This window comes from Ornithorhynchus anatinus, chromosome 1 (genome assembly GCF_004115215.2).
Source record: "Ornithorhynchus anatinus isolate Pmale09 chromosome 1, mOrnAna1.pri.v4, whole genome shotgun sequence".
In the NCBI taxonomy this organism is placed as follows: domain Eukaryota; kingdom Metazoa; phylum Chordata; class Mammalia; order Monotremata; family Ornithorhynchidae; genus Ornithorhynchus; species Ornithorhynchus anatinus.
This window is the reverse complement of record NC_041728.1, coordinates 107,239,240-107,259,699: the sequence shown is the minus strand read 5'-3', so window position 1 is coordinate 107,259,699 and position 20,460 is coordinate 107,239,240. Positions and strand designations below refer to the sequence as shown.

Sequence of the window (20,460 nt, the reverse complement as noted above, 5' to 3'; positions counted from 1 at the left end):
CACGTATCCATCTGTCATTTATTTTAATGTCGGTCTCCCCCTCTAACCTGTCAACTCCTTCAATCAGTGGTATTTACTGAGGGCTTTCTGTGTCTGGACAGTTGTAATGAGCGCGTCCGAGAGTGCACTGCAAGAGAGTACGCACAGATGAGCCCTGTCCGCCAAGAGCTTACGGACTAGATGGGGAGACAGACACTGAAGTAAATTACAGAATTAAAACAAATCCCCTGTGGGCGGGAATTGTGTCTCCCTACTTTACCGTGACACTCTCCCAAGTGCTTAGTACAGTGCTCTGCGCATAGTAAGTGCTCAATAAATATCATAGATTGATTGTCTAACTGGCCAGGAGAGGGATTTGTGGATCAGTGTTCCCGTGATGGTCATCATCTCCGACCCCCCACTGCAACAGCTGGGAACCAATTCCACCATGCCACTAAACTGGAGGAAAATTTGGTTTTGTGCAGAGTCCTCTGACTCCTAGAAAATCCCACTCTCTCTCCTAGGGAACCTTGTGGCTCTGCTTTGCACTGCTCAAACAAGGGCAGAAACGAGCTCAGCTTCAGTGCCAGTACCCTCTGGTCCGAGATTAATGAAGATTAAGTCAATTTAAAGACAGTTCTGACAATCCATTTGAGAGATAAACCTCTGAACAACTACATGATCGTTGGCATGCTACTGCTGAGGAAAACTAAGCCAAAAGCATTCCTTCAGGATTGGAGCTAAATTTGATAATGAACGCATACCCTGCCCGGAGCCCATCTTTCTGGAAAATCAAAACAGCATGGCTCAGTGGAAAGAGCACGGGCTTGGGAGTCAGAGGTCGTGGGTTCTAATTCTGGGTCTACCACTTGTCAGCTGTGTTACCCTGGGCAAGTCACTTCACTTCTCTGTGCCTCAGTGACTTCATCTGTCAAATGGGGATGAAGACGGTGAGCCCCACCTGGGACAACCTGATTACCTTGTATCTCCCCCGGTGCTTAGAACAGTGCTTGGCACGTAGTAAGTGCTTAACAAATACCAACATTATTATTATTATTATTATTATTATTATTAATATCCCAAGTTCTCCTTGATTTACAAGCTGAAATCATTTGAATAGAAAGAAACTGAAGCTATCAATACATCGCTCTTTGACTGAAAAAGGCAATCAGAAATAAGGTCTTTATAAAGTTGGGGAACCGTGTGCTTTTCTCTTTCTTCTCCACTTGTTTAAAAACTAGAGCAATTTTTTTGGTAATGACAACTGTTAAGTGCTTACTCTGTGCAGGCATTGTACTGAGCGATGGGGTAGAGGCAAGATAATCAGGATGGACATAGGCCATGACACCCAAGGGGCTCACAGTCTTAATCACCATTTTGCAACTGAGGCCGGAGAAGTGAAGCGACTCTCTCCCACTCTAGACTGTAAAGCAGTCGTAGTAATGTACTCTGCTAAGCGCTTAGTACATTGCTCTGCACGCAGTAAGTCTCAGTAAATATGACTGACTGAATGAATGAACGATTGAATAAACTTGCCCAAGGTCACCCAGCAGACAAGTGGCGGAGCGATCATTAGACCCCAGTCCTTTTGACTCCCAGGTCCGTGCTCTATTCTCTAGGCCACGCTGTGAAAAAGTCAGTCAGTGAGTCAATCGTATTTATTGAGTGCTTACTTTGTGCAGAGTACTGAATTAAGCATTTGGGAGAGTACAACAGAGCAGAGTTAGCAGACGTACTCCCTGCCCAGAACGAGTTTGCAATCTAGAGGCGGAGACGGACGTTAATATAAATGAATAAATGACAGATGTGTGCATCTGGGCAGGGAGGGGGGTTGAATAAAGGGAGCAAGTCAGGGTGCCACAGAAGGGAGTGGGAGAAGAGGAAAGGAGGGCTTAGTCACGGAAGGCCTCTTGCAGGAGATTGCCTTCAATAAGTCTTTGAAGTGGGGGAGAGTAAGTGTCGGATATGAGGAGGGAGGGCACTCCGGGCCAGAGACAGGACGTCGGTGAGATGTTGACGGTGACAGACGAGATCCAGGTAAGTGAGAAGGTTAGCATTAGAGGAGCGAAGTGTGCAGGCTGGGTTGTAGTAGGAGAAAGATCTTGCACAGCTCACCCGAGACCACTGACAATGTTTCCGACATCCAACCCAGGCGGGATAGCCTGCAGGATGGTTGGCAGGCCGGGGAGCCTACCCAAACTTCCGTGTTTGCAAAGAAAACTTACTCTGCCTATAGTGTCCAGTCACCCACCCAAAGTGCCCTTTGAGGAAATTCTGCCAAGGAATTCCTCGAGGCCCTACGCATCCCTTCTGGAAGCGGAGCAGCTACGGAACCCACGGGGCAGCACTGTCACAGGAAGGTTGGGGCACGGGAATCTGCTTTCGAGCCACGGGGAAGTGGGTCAGGGTAAATGAGTCTTTTCAAAAATATTACCTGTTAGCATTCACTCCATTCACCTGAGTGATTACGGTTGACAACTGACCAAGACCTAACATGGACTTTACTACACCATGGTAGTGAATGATCTATAAATTGAGAAAGATTTAAAACATTAATACCATTGCAGTTACATAGTTCCTTCTCATATTAACTGATCCTCCAACACATTAATTGGTTCCCATAACGTCCCTTCAATCGTTTCGGCGCTTACCGTGTGTGGAGAACTGTACCAAGCGCTTGGGAGAGTACAACACAACAATAAACAGACACATTCCCCCCACGATGACAACACCATCCTTAAAGACCACCACGGGAACCTGGACTTTTTAAGAAGGGCCCCCAGAGACGGCACTAGCTACAAGGTGCTTTTGAAAGCTTAAATAATATAAAAATAAACATGGTATTTGTTAAGCGCTTACTATGTGCCAAGCACTGTTCTAATCGCTGGGGTAGATACAAGGTAATCAGGTTGTCCCACGTGAGGCTCACAGTCTCAAATCCCATTGTCCAGATGAGGCAACTGAGGCACAGAGAAGTGAAGTGACTTGCCCAAGGTCACACAACAGACGAGCGGCGGGGCTGGAATTAGAGCCCACATCCTAGCCACAGAGAAGCAGCGTGGCTCAGTGGAAAGAGCACGGGCTTGGGAGTCAGAGGTCATGGGTTCAAATCCCAGCTCTGTCATTTGTCAGCTGTGTGACTGTGGGCAAGTCACTTCACTTCTCTGTGCCTCAGTTACCTCATCTGTCAAATGGGGATTAACTGTGAGCCTCATGTGGAACAACCTGATTACCCTGTATCTACCCCAGCGCTTAGAACAGTGGTCTGCACATAGTAAGCGCTTAACAAATACCGACATTATTATTATTATTATCCTCTGACTCCCAAGCCCGTGCTCTTTCCACTAAGCCACGCAGCAAGAACCGGCTCAGGGGTGAGAGGAGCCGGGTGGATTCGGCCCCACAGCACTTAAGTACATATTCGTAAATTATAATATTTATTTATATTAATGTCCATCTTCCTCAGACTGCCAGCTCATTTGGGGCAGACAGCATGTCTATCAACTTAGTTGTATTGTACTCTCCCAAGCACCTAGTACGGTGCTCTGCACACAGTAAGCACTCAGTAAATACCACAGATTGACTGAAGGATATAACAGGTGTGAGTCGAATGTTCTCCCTACCTCCAGAGTTGAGATATTTCCCTCCCAGCCCAAACCATTTTCTTCCAAATCTTCCACCAGTTGCTCCCATCGAATGGTCCATCATTGGACTGGTGAGCTGGGAGGGCTCGGCAGGCACTCCCTAAAGCAGAATAGGGCTCGGTTGAACTCGAGCAGAGGCCCTGCAGTAGTTCTGAACTGTCTTGAGCGGTTAGAGGGGTCCTAAAGAGTAGTTTCGACGGGTTGTCCTCAGGGAGATCCCCATTATGATGGAGATACAGGCAACATGGACTACTTTCAGAGGAAGGAAGATGCCCCTCCTATTGCAGGAGTTTTAACCTTTGGGAAAGAGTGAGTTACCTTTTGAGAAGCAGCATGGCCCTATTGGATAGAGCCTCGGAGTCAGAAGGGCCTGGGTTCTAATCCGCTTGTCTGCTGTGTGACCCTGGGCAAGACATTTCACTTCTCTGGGCCTCAATCACCTCATCTGTCAAATGGGGATTAAGACTGTGAGCCCCCTAAGGGACCGGGACTGTGTCCAAGATGACTTGCTTGTATCTTCCCCAGCACTTAGTACGGTGCCTGGCACATAGTAAGCGCTTAACTATCAATAAAGGGAAAAAAAAAAGAGTGGAAGAATTTGCCAGCCTTCCTGCTCCTCACTAACTTCCCTGAAAGAACAGCAGGAACAGCCCACTGAAGCCGGGACATAGGCTTTGGGGACGGTAAAGAGATAATGGAAATGATCTGATCCGACAGAGGATATTTCTTGGAGCAGAATGTCACATGGAATGCCACCTGAACTCTGGAAGACCCCGACAGTCCTCATGTGGAGAAACTGTGGCCTGCTGGAAACAGAGCAATGTGCTGAAGTCAAAAGACTCTGTGACTAGTTACTTAATCTCTCCCTGCTTTCAGCTTTCTGCAGAATAGTCCAAGGAGAAGTACAGATAACAATAACACTACTAGCATTTGTTGAGCCTACTATGTGTTAGGCACTGTACTAAATGCTGGGTCATAGTCCCTGTCCCACATGGCGTGCTCGGTCTAAGAGAGGAGAACAGGTAATGAATCCCCATTTTACAGACATTCATTCAATCGTATTTATTGAGCACTTAGTGCGTGCAGAGCACTGTACTAAGCGCTTGGAAAGAACAATTCGGCAACAAAAAGAGACAATCCCTGACTAACAACAGGCTCACAGTCTAAAAATGCTAAGAGACTTGCCCCAAATCATCTAAGAGACAACTGGGAGAGCAGGGATTAGAACTCAGGTCTTCTGATTCCCAGACTCATGCTCTTTCCAAAAGATGACACTGCCTCTTCCTCCCCAGTAATAATAATTATATTTGTTAAGCACTGACTATGAGCCAGGCACTGTCCTAAGCCCTGGATATAAGCAAATCACGAGGGACAGAGTCCTTGTCCCACCTGGGGCTCCCAGTCTTAATCCCCATTTTACAGATGAGGTAACTGAGGCCCAGAGAAATGAAGTAACTTACCCAAAGTCACACAACAGACAAGTGGTAGAGCTGGGATTAGAACCCAGGTCCTTCTGACTCCCAGACCTGTGCTCTATCCACGAGGCAGCTATGTAGGTAAGTGCTGTGGGGCTGAATAAAGGGTGCAAAGCCCAGGGCAACTAGCCTCTGGCAATAGCGAAAGGCAGGTGTCGATCACTGCTACCTTTAGCCGGTGATGGGGTAATAGTAATAATAATAATAATAATGTTGGTATTTGTTAAGCGCTTACTATGTGCAGAGCACTGTTCTAAGCGCTGGGGTAAACACAGGGGAATCAGGTTGTCCCACGTGGGGCTCACAGTCTTAATCCCCATTTTACAGATGAGGGAACTGAGGCACAGAGAAGTTAAGTGACTTGCCCACAGTCACACAGCTGACAAGTGGCAGAGCTGGGATTCGAACTCATGAGCTCTGACTCCAAAGCCCATGCTCTTTCCACTGCGCCACGCTGCTTCCCAATGGGGTCACACCTCTAATGAGCCCAGCTCAACTTGGGACATATTGCTATGGGCCCAGAGGGCTTTTGAAGCTGGGGCAATAATTATAATTATGGTATTTATTAAAGACATCGTACTAAGCGCTGGGGTGGATACAAACAAATCGGTTTGGACACATTCCCTGACCCAAGTGGGGCTCGCAGTCTCAATCCCCATTTTATAGATAACTGAGGCACAGAGAAGTGAAGTGATTTGCCCAAGGTCAAACAGCAGATAAGGGGCAGACCCAAACTCCCAGGATATCTCTGTTCCTTTTTGGGACCAGATGTGACTTTCCATTTTAGTGCTAGGGATCCCAAGGAGCCCGCGCATCCTGCCGTAACTTTCAGGTCATTCCTGGTTCGACCCAACTCACTTCCAGTTCACCAGCTGCTCATCTGCCCTTTGAGTCCTTGGATCCACCAATCCAGGGTGGCCTGTTGCATTCACCCCAGGCCCCTCTCCTCCCTGACCAGCTAGGTTTCAGTTTAGAAGTAGGCAAGCCAATACGCTAATAACTAAACTGGGTAGTGAGCCGAAGGCTCAGTTCTCCGGTGAGGACTCTAGGGGAGATGAGGGCTCAGTCTAACTAGAGTAGAAGCCCCGCAGTTTGTGCCATGAGAATTTAGAACCAACCAACCCCCAGCTCTACTGCAGAACAACAAATCCTGCCTGCAGAGACACAAGACTTCAAATGGTGAAGAGATTTCTCCTACCCTGACGCGCTCCTTCTCCTTACCCTACACCCATTATTCTCCCACGAGGATTGAGACGATTTAATGGTCTCAAATTACCTTGGATATTTAGGTCCCAGGCATCACACCCCTTCCAAAAAGATTCGACCACACCACCATCTTCTCTGCTTTAGAAACTCATAATCACAGTGTCATTTTTGAGTCTTCTCTTTCAGTCTCCCATTCAGTCTCTCTCTAGATCCTGATTTTCCTTCCACAGTATTTCACATACTTCCCGATTTATGGCCAACATCCAAGACCTCATTGCCTCCCTCCTAAATTACTGTATTAACTTCCTTACCTGCCTCCTTACACTCAGTCTCTCCTAAACTCAGATAACCATTCCCCATATGGAATTCCCTTTCCATTCAAATCCTCGACATCACATCCCTCCCCGCTTTTTATGGCCTCCTACGATAATAATAATGACTGTGGTATCTACTAAGCACTTACTGTGTGCCAACCACTACAAAAAGTATTGGGACAGATACAAGACAATCAGGTCAGACCCTGTCCCTGTCTCACATGGGGCTCACGGTCTAAGTAGGAGGGAGAACAGGTATCAAGATCCCCATTTTACAGATGAGGGAACTGAGGCAGAGAGAAATTAATTATCCAAGGTTACACAGCAGGCAAGTGGCAAAGCTGGGATTAGAACCCAGGATCTCTGACTCCCAGGCCCAGGTTCATTCTACTAGGTCACACTGCTTCCTAAAAGTTATCTCCTTCAGGAAGGATTCTCCAACTATCTTCCCCCTTCCTGGTCATTAGACATCCTCAGGACTCAAACATATTGGCTTAGTCACACTTTTGTTTTTCTTCCTTTCATTTTTACCAGCTGACTCTGGGCTTTTCTCTTTTTTCTGTTGTAGGTATAGAATCTCTGCCTGCCTGTTTCTTCCCCCGTTATACCGAAAGCTTCTTAAGGGCAGTGACTGTGTCTTGCTCCGTATTGTAAACTTCCCCAGCTCCTGGTGGAGTGATGTGCTCACAGCGGGGACTCGACTGATTCTGATGATTCTATTTCATCATTCCCCTTATTTAAGTAGGTTACATATCATGCGCTAGAAAAATCTCTATAAATTTTTATTCCTAGATTTGGTCCAGTTATCCGATCCACATAAAATATAATTAATGATGTCGGGGTTGTGTTCTTATAGAATCCCATGTTAAGGAAAACTCATGAATTAGCCCTCAACTTGTGACCGAAACCGTGTGCATGCACGTGCTATATTCAGAGAGACGCTTGTTGTTGGAAGAATATTTTTTAATTCTGCCAATTTGCTAGCAAAACATGTAGAGAAAACACTCATTTGGGAAGAACCGACTAAAGTCCCTCATGTCTCTGTGGGGATTTTTGTTTGACTTAACTCTTCAGGTCATTTTTCAAAATTTTCTAATTATCTCATGCAACACCTAAAGGATTATCCTTACCCTGGTACCACAATCAATGATGCTGTGCTGAACTAAAGAGGAAAAGCAAATCTCAGGATCTAGATTTCTATCTTCATCGACTGGAAGCTTGATTAGTCTCTCGACAAACATTTATTGGGTAGCTTCAGGGTGCCCTGGTGCTTGGGGTAACAAGTACAAGAAAGGACTTGGCCGCTCTCCTTATGGAGTTTATAATTTATTTACGGGAGTTGTGACAGATATACACACAGTCAACAGTGAATGTAGATGCCACGACAAGAATGTACGTAGGGGAGGGAGAGTATGGAGTGTACTGATGAGATGGAGAACCCGGGCTATTATTCAATGGGAGAGTTTCCTGAAGGAGTTGCTTTTAATTAGGGCTTTTCAAAAGTGTCTGTATCTTGCTCCTTGTGCTATCAAGGAGAGCGTCCTCGTAGTCTAAATATCTGTGAGACCGATGCTCCCAAAATGGGTGGGCTGTCATAACCGGCACAGATGGAATCTAGTGTTGGACTGCAAATTAAAGGAAGAAATTCACTTTGGCCAGTCCTCCATTACAGTGAATTAGGAAAAGGTGCATGTACCACGAATAACTGTGTAAAATGAGAAAGTTTCTGTCATGTATTGGAGGAATTACATTTTTACATTACATCACATTTACATTTTTCACTTACCTGGTCAGGCTCTAGCTGAATAGCTCTGTCATAGCAGGCTGTGGCATCCCTCAGTAATCCAATGCTTTCATGCTCTAGGATTTGCTCTTTTAGGGTTGGCTCCGCTTTCCGAATTGCACTTACGCCAGCCACGCCGTCTGGTTCATGCATGGCTGCATACAATTTCTTTGTTCGTGCAGTCAAATAGGGAGCAAAAAAGAAAAACCACTCATTCACGTGACAAGCCGGCCAACGAGGACCTCGAAAGACAGCATGAAATCTAGAGTGGGGCCCTGCCATAGTGTGTTTTGCTTTATTGCATGATTTGGCATAGTACTGATTCATCGAGGACTCCCAGTTTTTTTTTTCTTCTTTCTGATCTTGGAAGAAACTGATCCACATTGTTTTTACCATCACGCTCCTCTTATTTCAAACAGGAACTTTCACCCTACCTACAGAAACCTAGCCTTTCTGAGAGTTACCAGCCCCAGGGCTAAAAACCCTAAACAGAGACAACTACTAGCTCACTAATCAGGTATCAAATTCAATGTGGAGCAAGGACAAGACTCTTCTGATTCTAAAAATGAGGCAAGTTTACTTCCTAGCTGGGAAAGGTGAGGGGAAAGGAGAGTTCAGTTATTTAAATTTTGGAAATGATTGCTCTGTAAAGACGCTGATATAATGTTCATAATGCACGATCACATCTCAGAGAGCTCATAAAATTGGTAATTCACAAACAGAATTCTCAACAATAAAAACAACTTTAAAGTAGGATTTGCACACACAGAATTGTTGACTTATTGCTCCCAGCTGCACATTGGGGCCTTTATGCTCTACAGAAGTAATCTGCAAATGCTGTCTATATCTCTCTGACTACGAATGAATTTTAGGATCTTAAGAGTTACAAGTAATTAATATCACTTTCTTGGCAGTTACTTTATCCCAGAAGAACAATGTTAAGAATGGTTGTCAAATCAGAAAAACAGTATGAATGATATCTATCAAGAAGGCTTAGAAAGCAATCAATATGCCAGCCAAATCAAATACTGGGCCATGAGCAAGACAGATGCTCAAATAACTGAGGCATCTCTGTTGCATTTTTGCATGGAGACAGGTGAGTTGGACTAGATTATCTGTCATGATCCCTTCCGTATCATAAGATATTGGTTAAATTAAGGGAGCAAGCAAGGAGGAAAATGGATGTTCCACAATGAGAGCAGAATAATAATGTTAATAATGTTGGTATTTGTTAAGCGCTTACTATGTGCAGAGCACTGTTCTAAAAGCTGGGGTAGACACAAGGGAATCAGGTTGTCCCACGTGGGGCTCACAGTCTTAATCCCCATTTTACAGATGAGGTAACTGAGGCACGGAGAAGTGACTTGCTCAAAAGTCACACAGCTGACAAGTGGCAGAGCCGGGATTTGAACCCATGATCTCTGACTCCAAAGCCCATGCTCTTTCCACTGAGCCACGCTGCTTCCCAGTGCTTACCCAGTGCTTGTACAGTGCTTAGTACAGTGACTGGCACATAGTGAGTCCTTAACAGATACCATTATTATTCTGAATAATAATGATAATAAATAACACCAAATAATTACTATCTCCAATATATCAGTTAAAGGCAACACTAATCAGGACTCTTAATTCCTTATTTAAAAATACTGAATTTCAAACCTGTAGAAATCCAAGATGTTCCTGAATATCTTGCTTCTTTTCTGTGATGAACGACTCAAAGTGCATCACCGCCCTGGTGTACGCTTTGGAGCGGAAGGAAGCAACAGCTAATGTGTCTTGAGGTATGAGGTCTAGAAAATGTGTTACACTCTCATATTCGTCAAGGCCTTCCTTGGATACTAGATTGAAGAAGTCAGTTATTAATACAGGATCACATCCTTTTCATTAATTAAAGTTATCATTAAGACCACAAAACAATTTAATTACTATATATACAAGAGAGGGGTATATGTTTTATTGACTTTCTGGGACCAAATGTAGGAAAAGAACGTAAGGTCCTTGTCTTTCACACGTGGTTAGCTATTATTTTACCATCTCAATTCCTATAAAGGGAGGAGGAAATGGAAGGATACAAGGGAAACAGGTCTCGCGATAGTGTGATTTGATGGTGTTAACTGTACTGTGCCCACCTCAGAGCTTGTCACATGATAGGCACTTAAAAACCACAATTATTACGATTACTATTATTCTTGCAAACTATTATTATTATTATTCAGTCTGAAGTGACGGTGGAGTGGAGAGGCAGCACAAGACTGCTCAATGGACATTTTGAAGATGCACTAACATAGTTATGCACTAACATAATAGATGCACTAATATAAGTGAGAAGCAGCATGGTTGAGTGTATATATTTTCGTTACCCTATTTATTTTGTTAATGAATTGTACATCGCCTTGATTCTATTTAGTTGCCATTGTTTTTACGAGATGTTCTTCCCCTTGACTCTATTTATTGCCATTGTTCTCGTCTGTCCGTCTCCCCCGATTAGACCGTAAGCCCGTCAAACGGCAGGGACTGTCTCTATCTGTTGCCGACTTGTTCATCCCAAGCCCTTAGTACAGTGCTCTGCACATAGTAAGCGCTCAATAAATACTATTGAATGAATGAATGAATGAAAAGCAGCATGGCTTAGTGGAAAGAGCATGGGCTTGGGAGTCAGAGGTCGTGGGTTCTAATCCCGCCGCTGCCACTTGTCAGCTGTGTGACTTTGGGCAAGCCACTTAACTTCTCTGAGCCTCAGTTACCTCATCTGTAAAATGGGGATGAAGATTGTGAGCCCCACGTGGGACAACCTGATTTCCCTGTATCTACCCCAGTGCTTAGAACATTGCTGGGCACATAGTAAGCACTTAACAAATACCACAATTATCATTATAATTCGGTCACCTTCCGGGGACGCTATCTCTCCCACCCACATCCCTCCGAGGAAACTGCACTCCCCTACATCCACCTTAACAGGAAAGGAGTGGCTGCAGAGAAAATGGTCCGTTGGCAGAACAGCAATAAGAAAGTAAAAAGAGGGAAAGACATGAGAGAAGAGGAGAGAGGAGGGAAGCGGATGACTTAACGCCAAGGAGGGTCACTCACGATTCAGATCTGCCTTATCTTTGCTTGATTTGTTATGAGAAACTTTCTCAGCGTTAAGTGCCTGAAACTTGTGCCTGGCCCACTGCGTAAGATGGTCGAGCATGGAGAAGACGGTCTGGGTGCTGAGCTGGCTCAAGTCTGACGCACTATCCTGGAGTCTTGCCATGTGGGGGTCGTCATTCTTTAGAACTGCCATAATCTCATCATAAACCTGCAAAGGAATGTTTCACGGGGTTAATCCTTTCCTATCTGCACAGTATAAACCGAGCGCCAAAAGGTTCGCAACGTGGGATATTTCTAAGTTGACTGTTCTAGGGAGATCACTTTTCACGGTGTAAAACGCTACGGTGTATATTAATAAGAAAGATTAAAAATAATTTTTTCTGCTTGTATCAAGACAATTCTTAAAGACAGCTCTGAAACAGAAAGCCAGATGCTAAAGTTTTAACAAAAGTCTATGAGAATCCTTTTTTTTAGTTGGAAAAAAAAAAGAAGCAACAAACTCACTCTTTCATTTCTACCCAAATCTGTAAAGTGTACACATTTTGGAAAATCATGAAATAGGAAAACTAACTTGGTCCAAACAATAAAACTAAATGACATCACCCAGTAGAATTTAACAAACTCTCACATATGCCTACTTTTTGACAACAACTTCATTTATTCATTCAATCAATCGTTATTTATTGAGTGCTTACTGTGTGCAAAGCACTGTACTAAGTGCTTGGAAAGTACAATTCAGCAATAAAGAGAGACACCCACACCAGGTTTACAGTCTAGAAGGGGGAGACAGACATTTTAACAAGTAAACAGGTATCAATATAAACAGAATTATAGATATATACACATCAAAACAAGTAAACCGTGATCAATATAAATAGAATTACAGATATATAAGCAGCAGCATGGCTTAGTGGAAAGAGCCCGGGCCTGGAAATCAGAGGTCATGAGTTCTAATCCCAGCTCTGCCACGTGTCTGCTGTGTGACCTTGGGGAAGTCACTTAACTTCTCGGTGCCTCAGTTCCCTCATCTGTAAAATGGGGATTAAGACTGTAAGCCCCATGGGGGACAACGTGATTACCTTGTATCTGCCCCAGTGCTTAGCACATAGTAAAGTGCTTAACAAATACCACCACCATTATCATCATACATACGCATATACATAAGTACTGTGGGGCGGGGAGAAGGGGGGTAGAGCAAAGGGAGCAAGTTGAGGTGACATTGAAGGGAGGGGGAACTCAGGAAAAGGGGGGCTTAGTCTGCGAAGGCCTCTTGGAGGAGATTAGAGAAGCAGTGTGGCTCAGTGGAAAGAGCACGGGCTTTGGAGTCAGAGGTCATGAGTTTGAATCCCGGCTCTGCCACTTGTCAGCTGTGTGACTGTGGGCAAGTCACTTAACTTCTCTGTGCCTCAGTTACCTCATCTGTAAAATGGGGGTTAAGACTGTGAGCCCCACGAGGGACATCCTGATTCCCCTGTGTCTACCCCAGTGCTTAGAACAGTGCTCGGCACATAGTAAGCGCTTAACAAATACCAACATTATTATGAGCCTTCAGAAGGGCTTTGAAGGGGGGAAGAGTGATTTGTTTGGCGGATTTGAAGAGGGAGGGTGCTCCACGACAGAAGTAAGACGTGGGCCGGGGGTCGACGATGCGACAGGAGAGATCAAGGCACATTTCCAGATGCTTGCAATACACTAAGGCCATGTTTCCCCTCTCCTCAAGAACCTCCAGGGGTTACCCATCCACGTCCGCATCAAACAGAAACTCCTCACCTTTGGCTTTAAACCACTCAATCACCTTGCCTAGTCCTACCTCACCTTGCTACTCTCCTACTACAACCCAGCCCGCACACTTCGCTCCTCTAATGCTAACCTTCTCACTGTACCTCGATCTCATCTACCTCTCCATTGAACTCTAGCCCACGTCCTGCCTCTGGTCTGGAATGCCCTCCCTCCTCATATCGGACATAAAATTACTCTCTGTGCCTTCAAAACCTTATTGAAGGCACATCTGCTCCGAGAGGCCTGCCCTGACTAAGCCCTCCTTTCCTCTTCTCCCTCTCCCTCCGGTGTCACCTTGACTCGCTCCCTTTATTCATCTCCCCTTCCAGCTTCACAACACTTTATGTACGTATCTGCAACTTATTTGTTTATATTAATGTCTATCTGCCCCCTAGACTCGTTGTGGGGAGGGAATGAGTCTGTTGTATTGTTATATTGCGCTCTTCCAAGCACTCAGTACAGTGCTCTGCACACAGTAAGTGCTCAATAAATACGAATGGCTAATACCACACTTGCAGGAGTGATGGACGTGACTAAAGGTCGCGCGTAAACGATAAAGGTTACCACGCCTGCCTGCCTGTTGCAATCACTGACTGGGCAGCAACATGGCTAGCAGGAACAAGAGTGGTATGTACAAGCCACTATCATGATAATCAATTCCTTCCTGAAGGTTCTCCGAGTCTGCGACTGGGCAAAGGTTCGACCTTCATAAGTGATGGGAGACTCCCAAAGAAATTCATTCCCTTAATAAAACGAAGTACAAATATACCTAGCTTTCTCCATCATTCATACTACCTAGTCTTTCCCCTCATGTTCATAAGAATTACGGAGTGTTTTCCTCCAGAGTAACCTGAAACGTAATGATAGAGAGTGGAACAAACATCTCTAACACTCATCTGCCAAACCAGGTGAAAACATGGGAAGAAATGAAGAACAAATAAGTACCTAGATCAAGGATAAATGCAGTAACCATTCATTCATTCAATAGTATTTATTGAGCACTTAGTATGTGCAGAGCACTATACTAAGCGCTTGGAATGTACAAATCGGTAACAGATACAGTCCCTGCCCTTTGTTGGGCTTACAGTCTAATCGGGGGAGACGGACAGACAAGAACAATAGCAATAAATAGAATCAAGGGGATGAACATCTCATTAAAACAAAAGCAAATAAATAGAATCAAGGCAATGTACATTTCATTAACAAAATAAATAGGGTAATGGGCTACTTTGGAATAGCGGAGAACACTACTGTAGTCTAGAGAACTGTGAGGTCTGTGAGGTTGTTGAGGGCAGGGAATGTCACTGTTTATCTTTGTACTGTACTTTCCTAAGCGCTTAGTACACTGCTCTGCACCCAGTAAGCGCTCAATAAATACGACTGAATGAATGACTATTTTAGACTAAGTTCATTCCGAAAACATGTGGAATGTGTAAAAGACAGCATCTTTTACTTCATTTGTACCATATGGGAGTTAAATCGTAATCTAGAATATTGTATTTTTCAGCTCCAAATGCAGTAATTCCTGTGGGAAGTTAAATGATTTGCTCACGGTCATTCAACAGGCAAGTGATAGAACCCAGGACTGGGTCCCAGGTCTTGTGACTCCCAGATTCATGTGTTTTCTATTAATCTAAGCTGCTTTTTCTAAAATTGGACTCTTCACCTCCCCGAAGCCTTGTCACCTTGTTCTACACTTCTCTCTGTCTGGGAACTCTCTGGCCATCCTCTCGGCTGTTTCAATCCACCAAGCCCTCCGTCCCCAGTGCCTCCCACCCACCCAGTTTCGACACATCATCCCATGAGAACCCTCTGCCGTGTCTGCCCCGACTCCCCTCATGACTTATCCATGGCCTCTTCCTGGTCCAGTGGGGCTCACGGGAGAAGACACAGATGTCCGCCAGTAGTCAGACCACAGTGTCTAGGAGTCGGGTGCAATAACGGAAGCCGAATTTGAAACTTGCTGATCTTTACGCCTTGGATTTTATAATGTGTTTATTTTTCCATTACTGTTTTCATTTTTGCCCTTTATGAGCTGGGGGAAATAATAACAACAATAATAAAAGTAATAATAATAATGACAACAACATTGGTATTTATTAAGTGCTTACTATATTCCAGGCACCGAACTAAGCGCTGGTGGGGGTACAAGCAAATCAAAGTTGGACAGAGTCCCTGTCCCATGCGGGGCTCACAGTCTTAATCTCCCATTTACAGATTAGGTAACAGAGGCACAGAGAAGTGAACTGACTTGACCAGGGTCACACAGCAGAAAAGTGGCGGAGCCAGGATTAGAACCCATGCCCCTCTGACTCCCAGGCCCGTGTTTTATCCACTATGCCATGCTGCATTATCATCCCCATCATCGCCAAACTAACTCTCTTCCCATCTTCAAAGCCCTACTGAGAGCTCACCTCCTCCAGGAGGCCTTCTCAGACTGAGCCCTCCGTTTCCCTCTGCTCCTCCCCTTCCCCTCTTCTTCCTTCCCCTCCCCACCGCCCTTGTGCATATTTGTATATATTATTTATTACTCTATTTATTTTGTTAATGATGCATATATCTCTATGATTCTATTTATCTTGATGATATTGACACCAGACTACTTGTTTTGTGTTGTTGCCTGTCTCCCCCGTTTAGACCGTGAGCCCATTGCTGGGCAGGGATTGTCTCTATCTGTTGCCGAATTGTACATTCCAAGCGCTTATTACAGTGCTCTGCACAAAGTAAGCGCTCAATAAATATGACTGAATGAATGAATATCCATTTTACAGATGAGGAAACCGAGGAGAAGGGAGATTGAGTAACTTGCCCAAGGACACAGTGAAGTCTAGTGTCAGCACTGGAGCTCTGATTCATCTCATGCCTAGAAGTCTTCCTTCCGGTGTAAAGGAAGTGGAATTTTTACACGTCACATCTGACGTGTACGTTCAAGTACTACTTTAGTTGGGCCTAGTCAGGTCTACATGCACAAGATTACAGAAAATCACTCTCACCTCTTGCTGATCTTCGTTACTTCCCAGCAAAACGTAGACAAGAATGTGCGGAAGAAGGTAGATTGTCACCTTGAAGTCATGCTTCATCATAATGCTACAGCAGTTGAAGACTTTACTAGCAAGATCATGGCGAACCTGAAACAAAAGGGGCTTTGGTTTGAGGCCAAATCTGGCACATTGAAAGTTGCTTATGGACAGCGAAAAGATTTCTGGTTGCATGAAAAATAGGGGCATGGACATCCTAGGTAATACTGTCTTTCAAACCGTAGCCTCAAATAGATTATTTCGTACAATGGAAGAACAGTTCTCATGGGTTAAACTGAGACTATTAATCCCTGAAAGTTAGGCACTTGAGGGGTTGCACAAATACATTCAGCAATTAAGACAACATTTAGCATTTTGGAACAAAGGTGAGATACTCCTCCAAAATTTCCTTTAGGAAAAAAAATCCCTATTTTAAGCACATGCCAAAATGAAAAAAGGGATTTTCCTTTCAAAAATTATTTTCCCCCTTTATTTAAATAATGACAGCTTTAAATAGTAACGGGCAATGAAATTTTGTAGGATCATGGGCCTAATTTATCAGTGAATCTATAGCAAACATGAATATTATTTTCTATTACTCTGCTATGCATTATTTTTCTTTAAGTGGTGTTACTTAAAATCATTTTTTAAAATATTAAAATTTGTCCCGGAAAAACCCTTTATTAAAAGACTACAGCTCATGGGAGCTTAAATCCTTAAAAGTCAGTTCAGTGAAAAGGGTGGAAGAACATTTCAGTGGGAGATTTTCTAAAAAAACTTTTGTGCTCAAATTAAATAAACTCAAACACATATGGCATAATTATTAGATGGTAATAATTAGATGATAGAATCAATCAATCAACAGTATTTATTGAATGCTTACTATGTGCAGAGCACTGTACTAAGCATTTGGGAAAGTACAATACAACAGAATTAGCAGACACATTCCATGCCTATAATGAAACATTATAATCGCCATTTTTAAACAAATCAAGATGGGCCACAGAGAGAGCAAATATTAAAGGAGTTCAAACAAGTATTTTCTAGAATAATCTACCTTACCTCCCTGATTTCCTACTACTATCCAGCCTACACACTTTGTTCCTCTGACACCAACCTATTCACTGTATCTCGATCTCATCCATCTTGCTGCTGCCCCCTTGCCCATGCCCTCCCTCTGGCCTGGAACTCCCCTCGACCCCCAATTCATATACAACGGACCACCATTCTTCCCACCTTCAAAGCCTTATTAAAGTCACATCTTCTCCTACAGGCTTTCCCCAACTAAGCCCTCATTTCTAATACTCCTTCTTCCTTCTATGTCACCTAAGCACTTGATATTCATGCCCACCCTCAGCCCCACAGCACTTATGTACATATTTGTAATTTATTTCAAGGTCTGTCTCCTCTAAACTGTAAACTCAGTTTGGGAAGGGAAAAATGTCTACCAACTCTACTGTAATCTCCCAAGAGGTCTGCATAAAATTAGTAAATAAGTGCTCAATAAATACCACTGATTGGCAGAAGACAATATGAACCCTTAATCACACATACAGGTGAGACATGCTAAATATGCTCCTTTTAAAATGAAAAATACTTGAGAGATACCTTAATTCACTTGATCAAATGAAATGGCCACAAAAAATTCCAGACTGTCTAAGGAATTACTGTAAGATTTCCATCTCACCCACAGACTCATTGTTTCAGTGATGACAGAGAACACAAAAACTGAGCTATTCTGGTTTCACCTGAGATTTTCTTCAGATGTATAGTTTAGTATTGTACTGTTGCTTTCAAATACCTTTGTTATAAGATACCCTGCCCAGGTTGCTGACCATTCTGCAAAGTTGTTGCCTAATTTGCTTAAGTATATTGGCTTCTTCACTTGAGACCAATCTGTAGTCTTCTGAGAGCTCTTATACCTACGATTACAAAAACGAAACAAGAAATATTGCCACCAATTTCAACATCTACCACTGAAAATCAAAAGACTGCCAGTCAGTTTTTCAGAGCTCTATCAGAAATATTTTTCTCCCCCAATTCATCTAGAAAAAGAAAGTAAATTTTTACAACCCAACGCCTGCTGACTCCCAGCCCCTTCCACACCCGCTCTATTTAAAGATATACTCTTGAAAACCGAACATGGAGTACAGCACAAGCGGTTAGTAGAGTGCTCTGCACACAGTAAACGCTCAATAAGTATGACTGAAAATACGAATGAAGGAACACTGGTTGCAGGAATCTTTCCTAGAGCCCCAAAATGTGTAAGGCTGCGAGAGGAGCGGTAAGCGGATTTGACAGAAAATGACTCGCAACCCTATAGAATAGAAAAAGCCTAACAACACAGCAGTGTACTGAGTGTCCCTCCTGTGGGACATTTCCCAAGTGTCTCAGTCTCCTGAACTACCAGGGGAGAAACTAAGGATGACCTGCCCAAAGAGGAACTGCTGAGGAAAGTATGGCTGTTTTTCATGGGGGTGGAATCCCCAGGTTTAAGTTAGAGATAAATACAAGATACAGGACAGGTGATTCTTCCTGGTTCTACTTTCAGATCTACTGTTCAACTACTGTTGAAACCACAGAGGGAGCCAACTTTTCACCTGGAGTATGGGGGCCAAAGAGGGAAGATCAGGGGGCTGGGGAAATGGGAAGAATAAGCATCGGAGAGAGCCAAGAGGCCAGAATGCCACCATTCTGAGTCCTTTCGGCCCTGCCTGGAAACTCTGGGGTCTTGTCAGATACCTGGCGAGAGTTGGGGGTCCAGCTCCAGAAGCGATTGCCTCGGGGGGACTAGGAACCTGTGGTTGAAACCTTAATCCCCAAACAAGTTATCTCTTTATAAACAGAGTATCTGAGTTACGTGTGTGTGTGATCGCATACGTGTGTAAAAGCTACGCATTAGGAAAGGCTTGCTAAGGAAGGGGCAGACAAGAGAATGTCCACCGAAACTGAGTAGCTAACTAATGGGGTGCAAAATTTAAGAATCATGGGAAGGAGGCAACAAATTACCTTAGCAATCTTGGGGTACACCAGTGGGAAACCCCAAGATTTACTACCTTCAGACTACCTCTGCACTCAGTGCTCTAGACTGTAAGCCTGTTGTGGGCAGGGAATGTGTCTATTTTTATACTGTACTCTCTCAAGGACTTAGTACAGTGCTTTGCACACGGTAAGTGCTCAATTAATATGATTGGCTGGCTGACTACCATTTCTATAAACTGCTGTGAGCTCAAAGATACTGGACATCCAAACTCCAAAAAGTGACTGAATCACCAATCATCACCAAGTGCAAATGCACAATCGAAGAATTGCTAACAGTAGTAATGGTTTTTGAATAAAAGAATGGTTTGTCCCCAAGAGATTCACTAAATTCTTTGATATTTTAAAAGTTACAAAATTCAGCGGCATGGCTTAGTGGAAAGAGCGTAGACCTGGGAGTCAGAGGACCTGGGTTCTAATCTTAGCTGCGCCAGTTCTCTTTTCATTTGTTAAGCACATTACAATGTGTGGTGCACTGATCTAAATACTGGGGTAGATACAAGATAATCAGGTTGGACACAGTCCCTGTCCCACATAGGGCTCACACTCAACCCCCATTTTACAGACGAGGTAACTGAGGCACAGAGAAGCTAAGTGACTTACCCACGGTCACACAGCAGATATGTGGTGGGGCTGGGATGAGAATCCAAGTTCTTCTGACTCCCAGGCCCGTGCTCTATCCACTAAGCCATGTTGCATCTCAGCACGTATCTCCCCAGTGCTTTGAACACTGCTTGTCACATAGTAAGTGCTTAACACCATAATAATCAATTAATAAATGGTATTTACTATGTGCAGAGCACAAGGGAGAGTATAATAGAGTACGCAGACATGTTCCCTACCAACAACGAACTTACAGTCTGAATAATAAACGCTTAAGAAATACACTGAAAATGATACAATATAACTATCTGTAAAATGGGGATTAACTGTGAGCCTCACGTGGGACAACCTGATTAGCCTGTATCTCCCCCAGTGCTTAGAACAGTGCTCTGCACATAGTAAGCACTTAACAAATACCAACATTATTATTATTATTATTGTTATTGTGGAAAGGGAAATAATAGACAAATGTGATAAAAGACAATCCTTTAAAAATGCTTTTATAACACATTAACCACCCAAAATTGCTTT

At 43.8% G+C, this 20,460-nt stretch overlaps 1 protein-coding gene across 1 annotated transcript in view; it reads right to left on the bottom strand.

Annotated features, from left to right (window-relative positions):
• The window catches only part of ATR (ATR serine/threonine kinase), a 114,436-nt gene that overhangs the window by 37,777 nt on the left and 56,199 nt on the right, over positions 1 to 20,460 (bottom strand). The window contains exons 25-30 of the mRNA XM_029064453.2: positions 18,089 to 18,209; positions 16,264 to 16,398; positions 11,489 to 11,699; positions 10,061 to 10,239; positions 8,405 to 8,569; positions 2,414 to 2,505 (exon numbers count right to left, since the gene is read on the bottom strand). Coding sequence (XP_028920286.1) covers positions 2,414 to 2,505; positions 8,405 to 8,569; positions 10,061 to 10,239; positions 11,489 to 11,699; positions 16,264 to 16,398; positions 18,089 to 18,209 — 903 coding nt within the window. The remainder of the gene's footprint in view (positions 1 to 2,413; positions 2,506 to 8,404; positions 8,570 to 10,060; positions 10,240 to 11,488; positions 11,700 to 16,263; positions 16,399 to 18,088; positions 18,210 to 20,460) is intronic.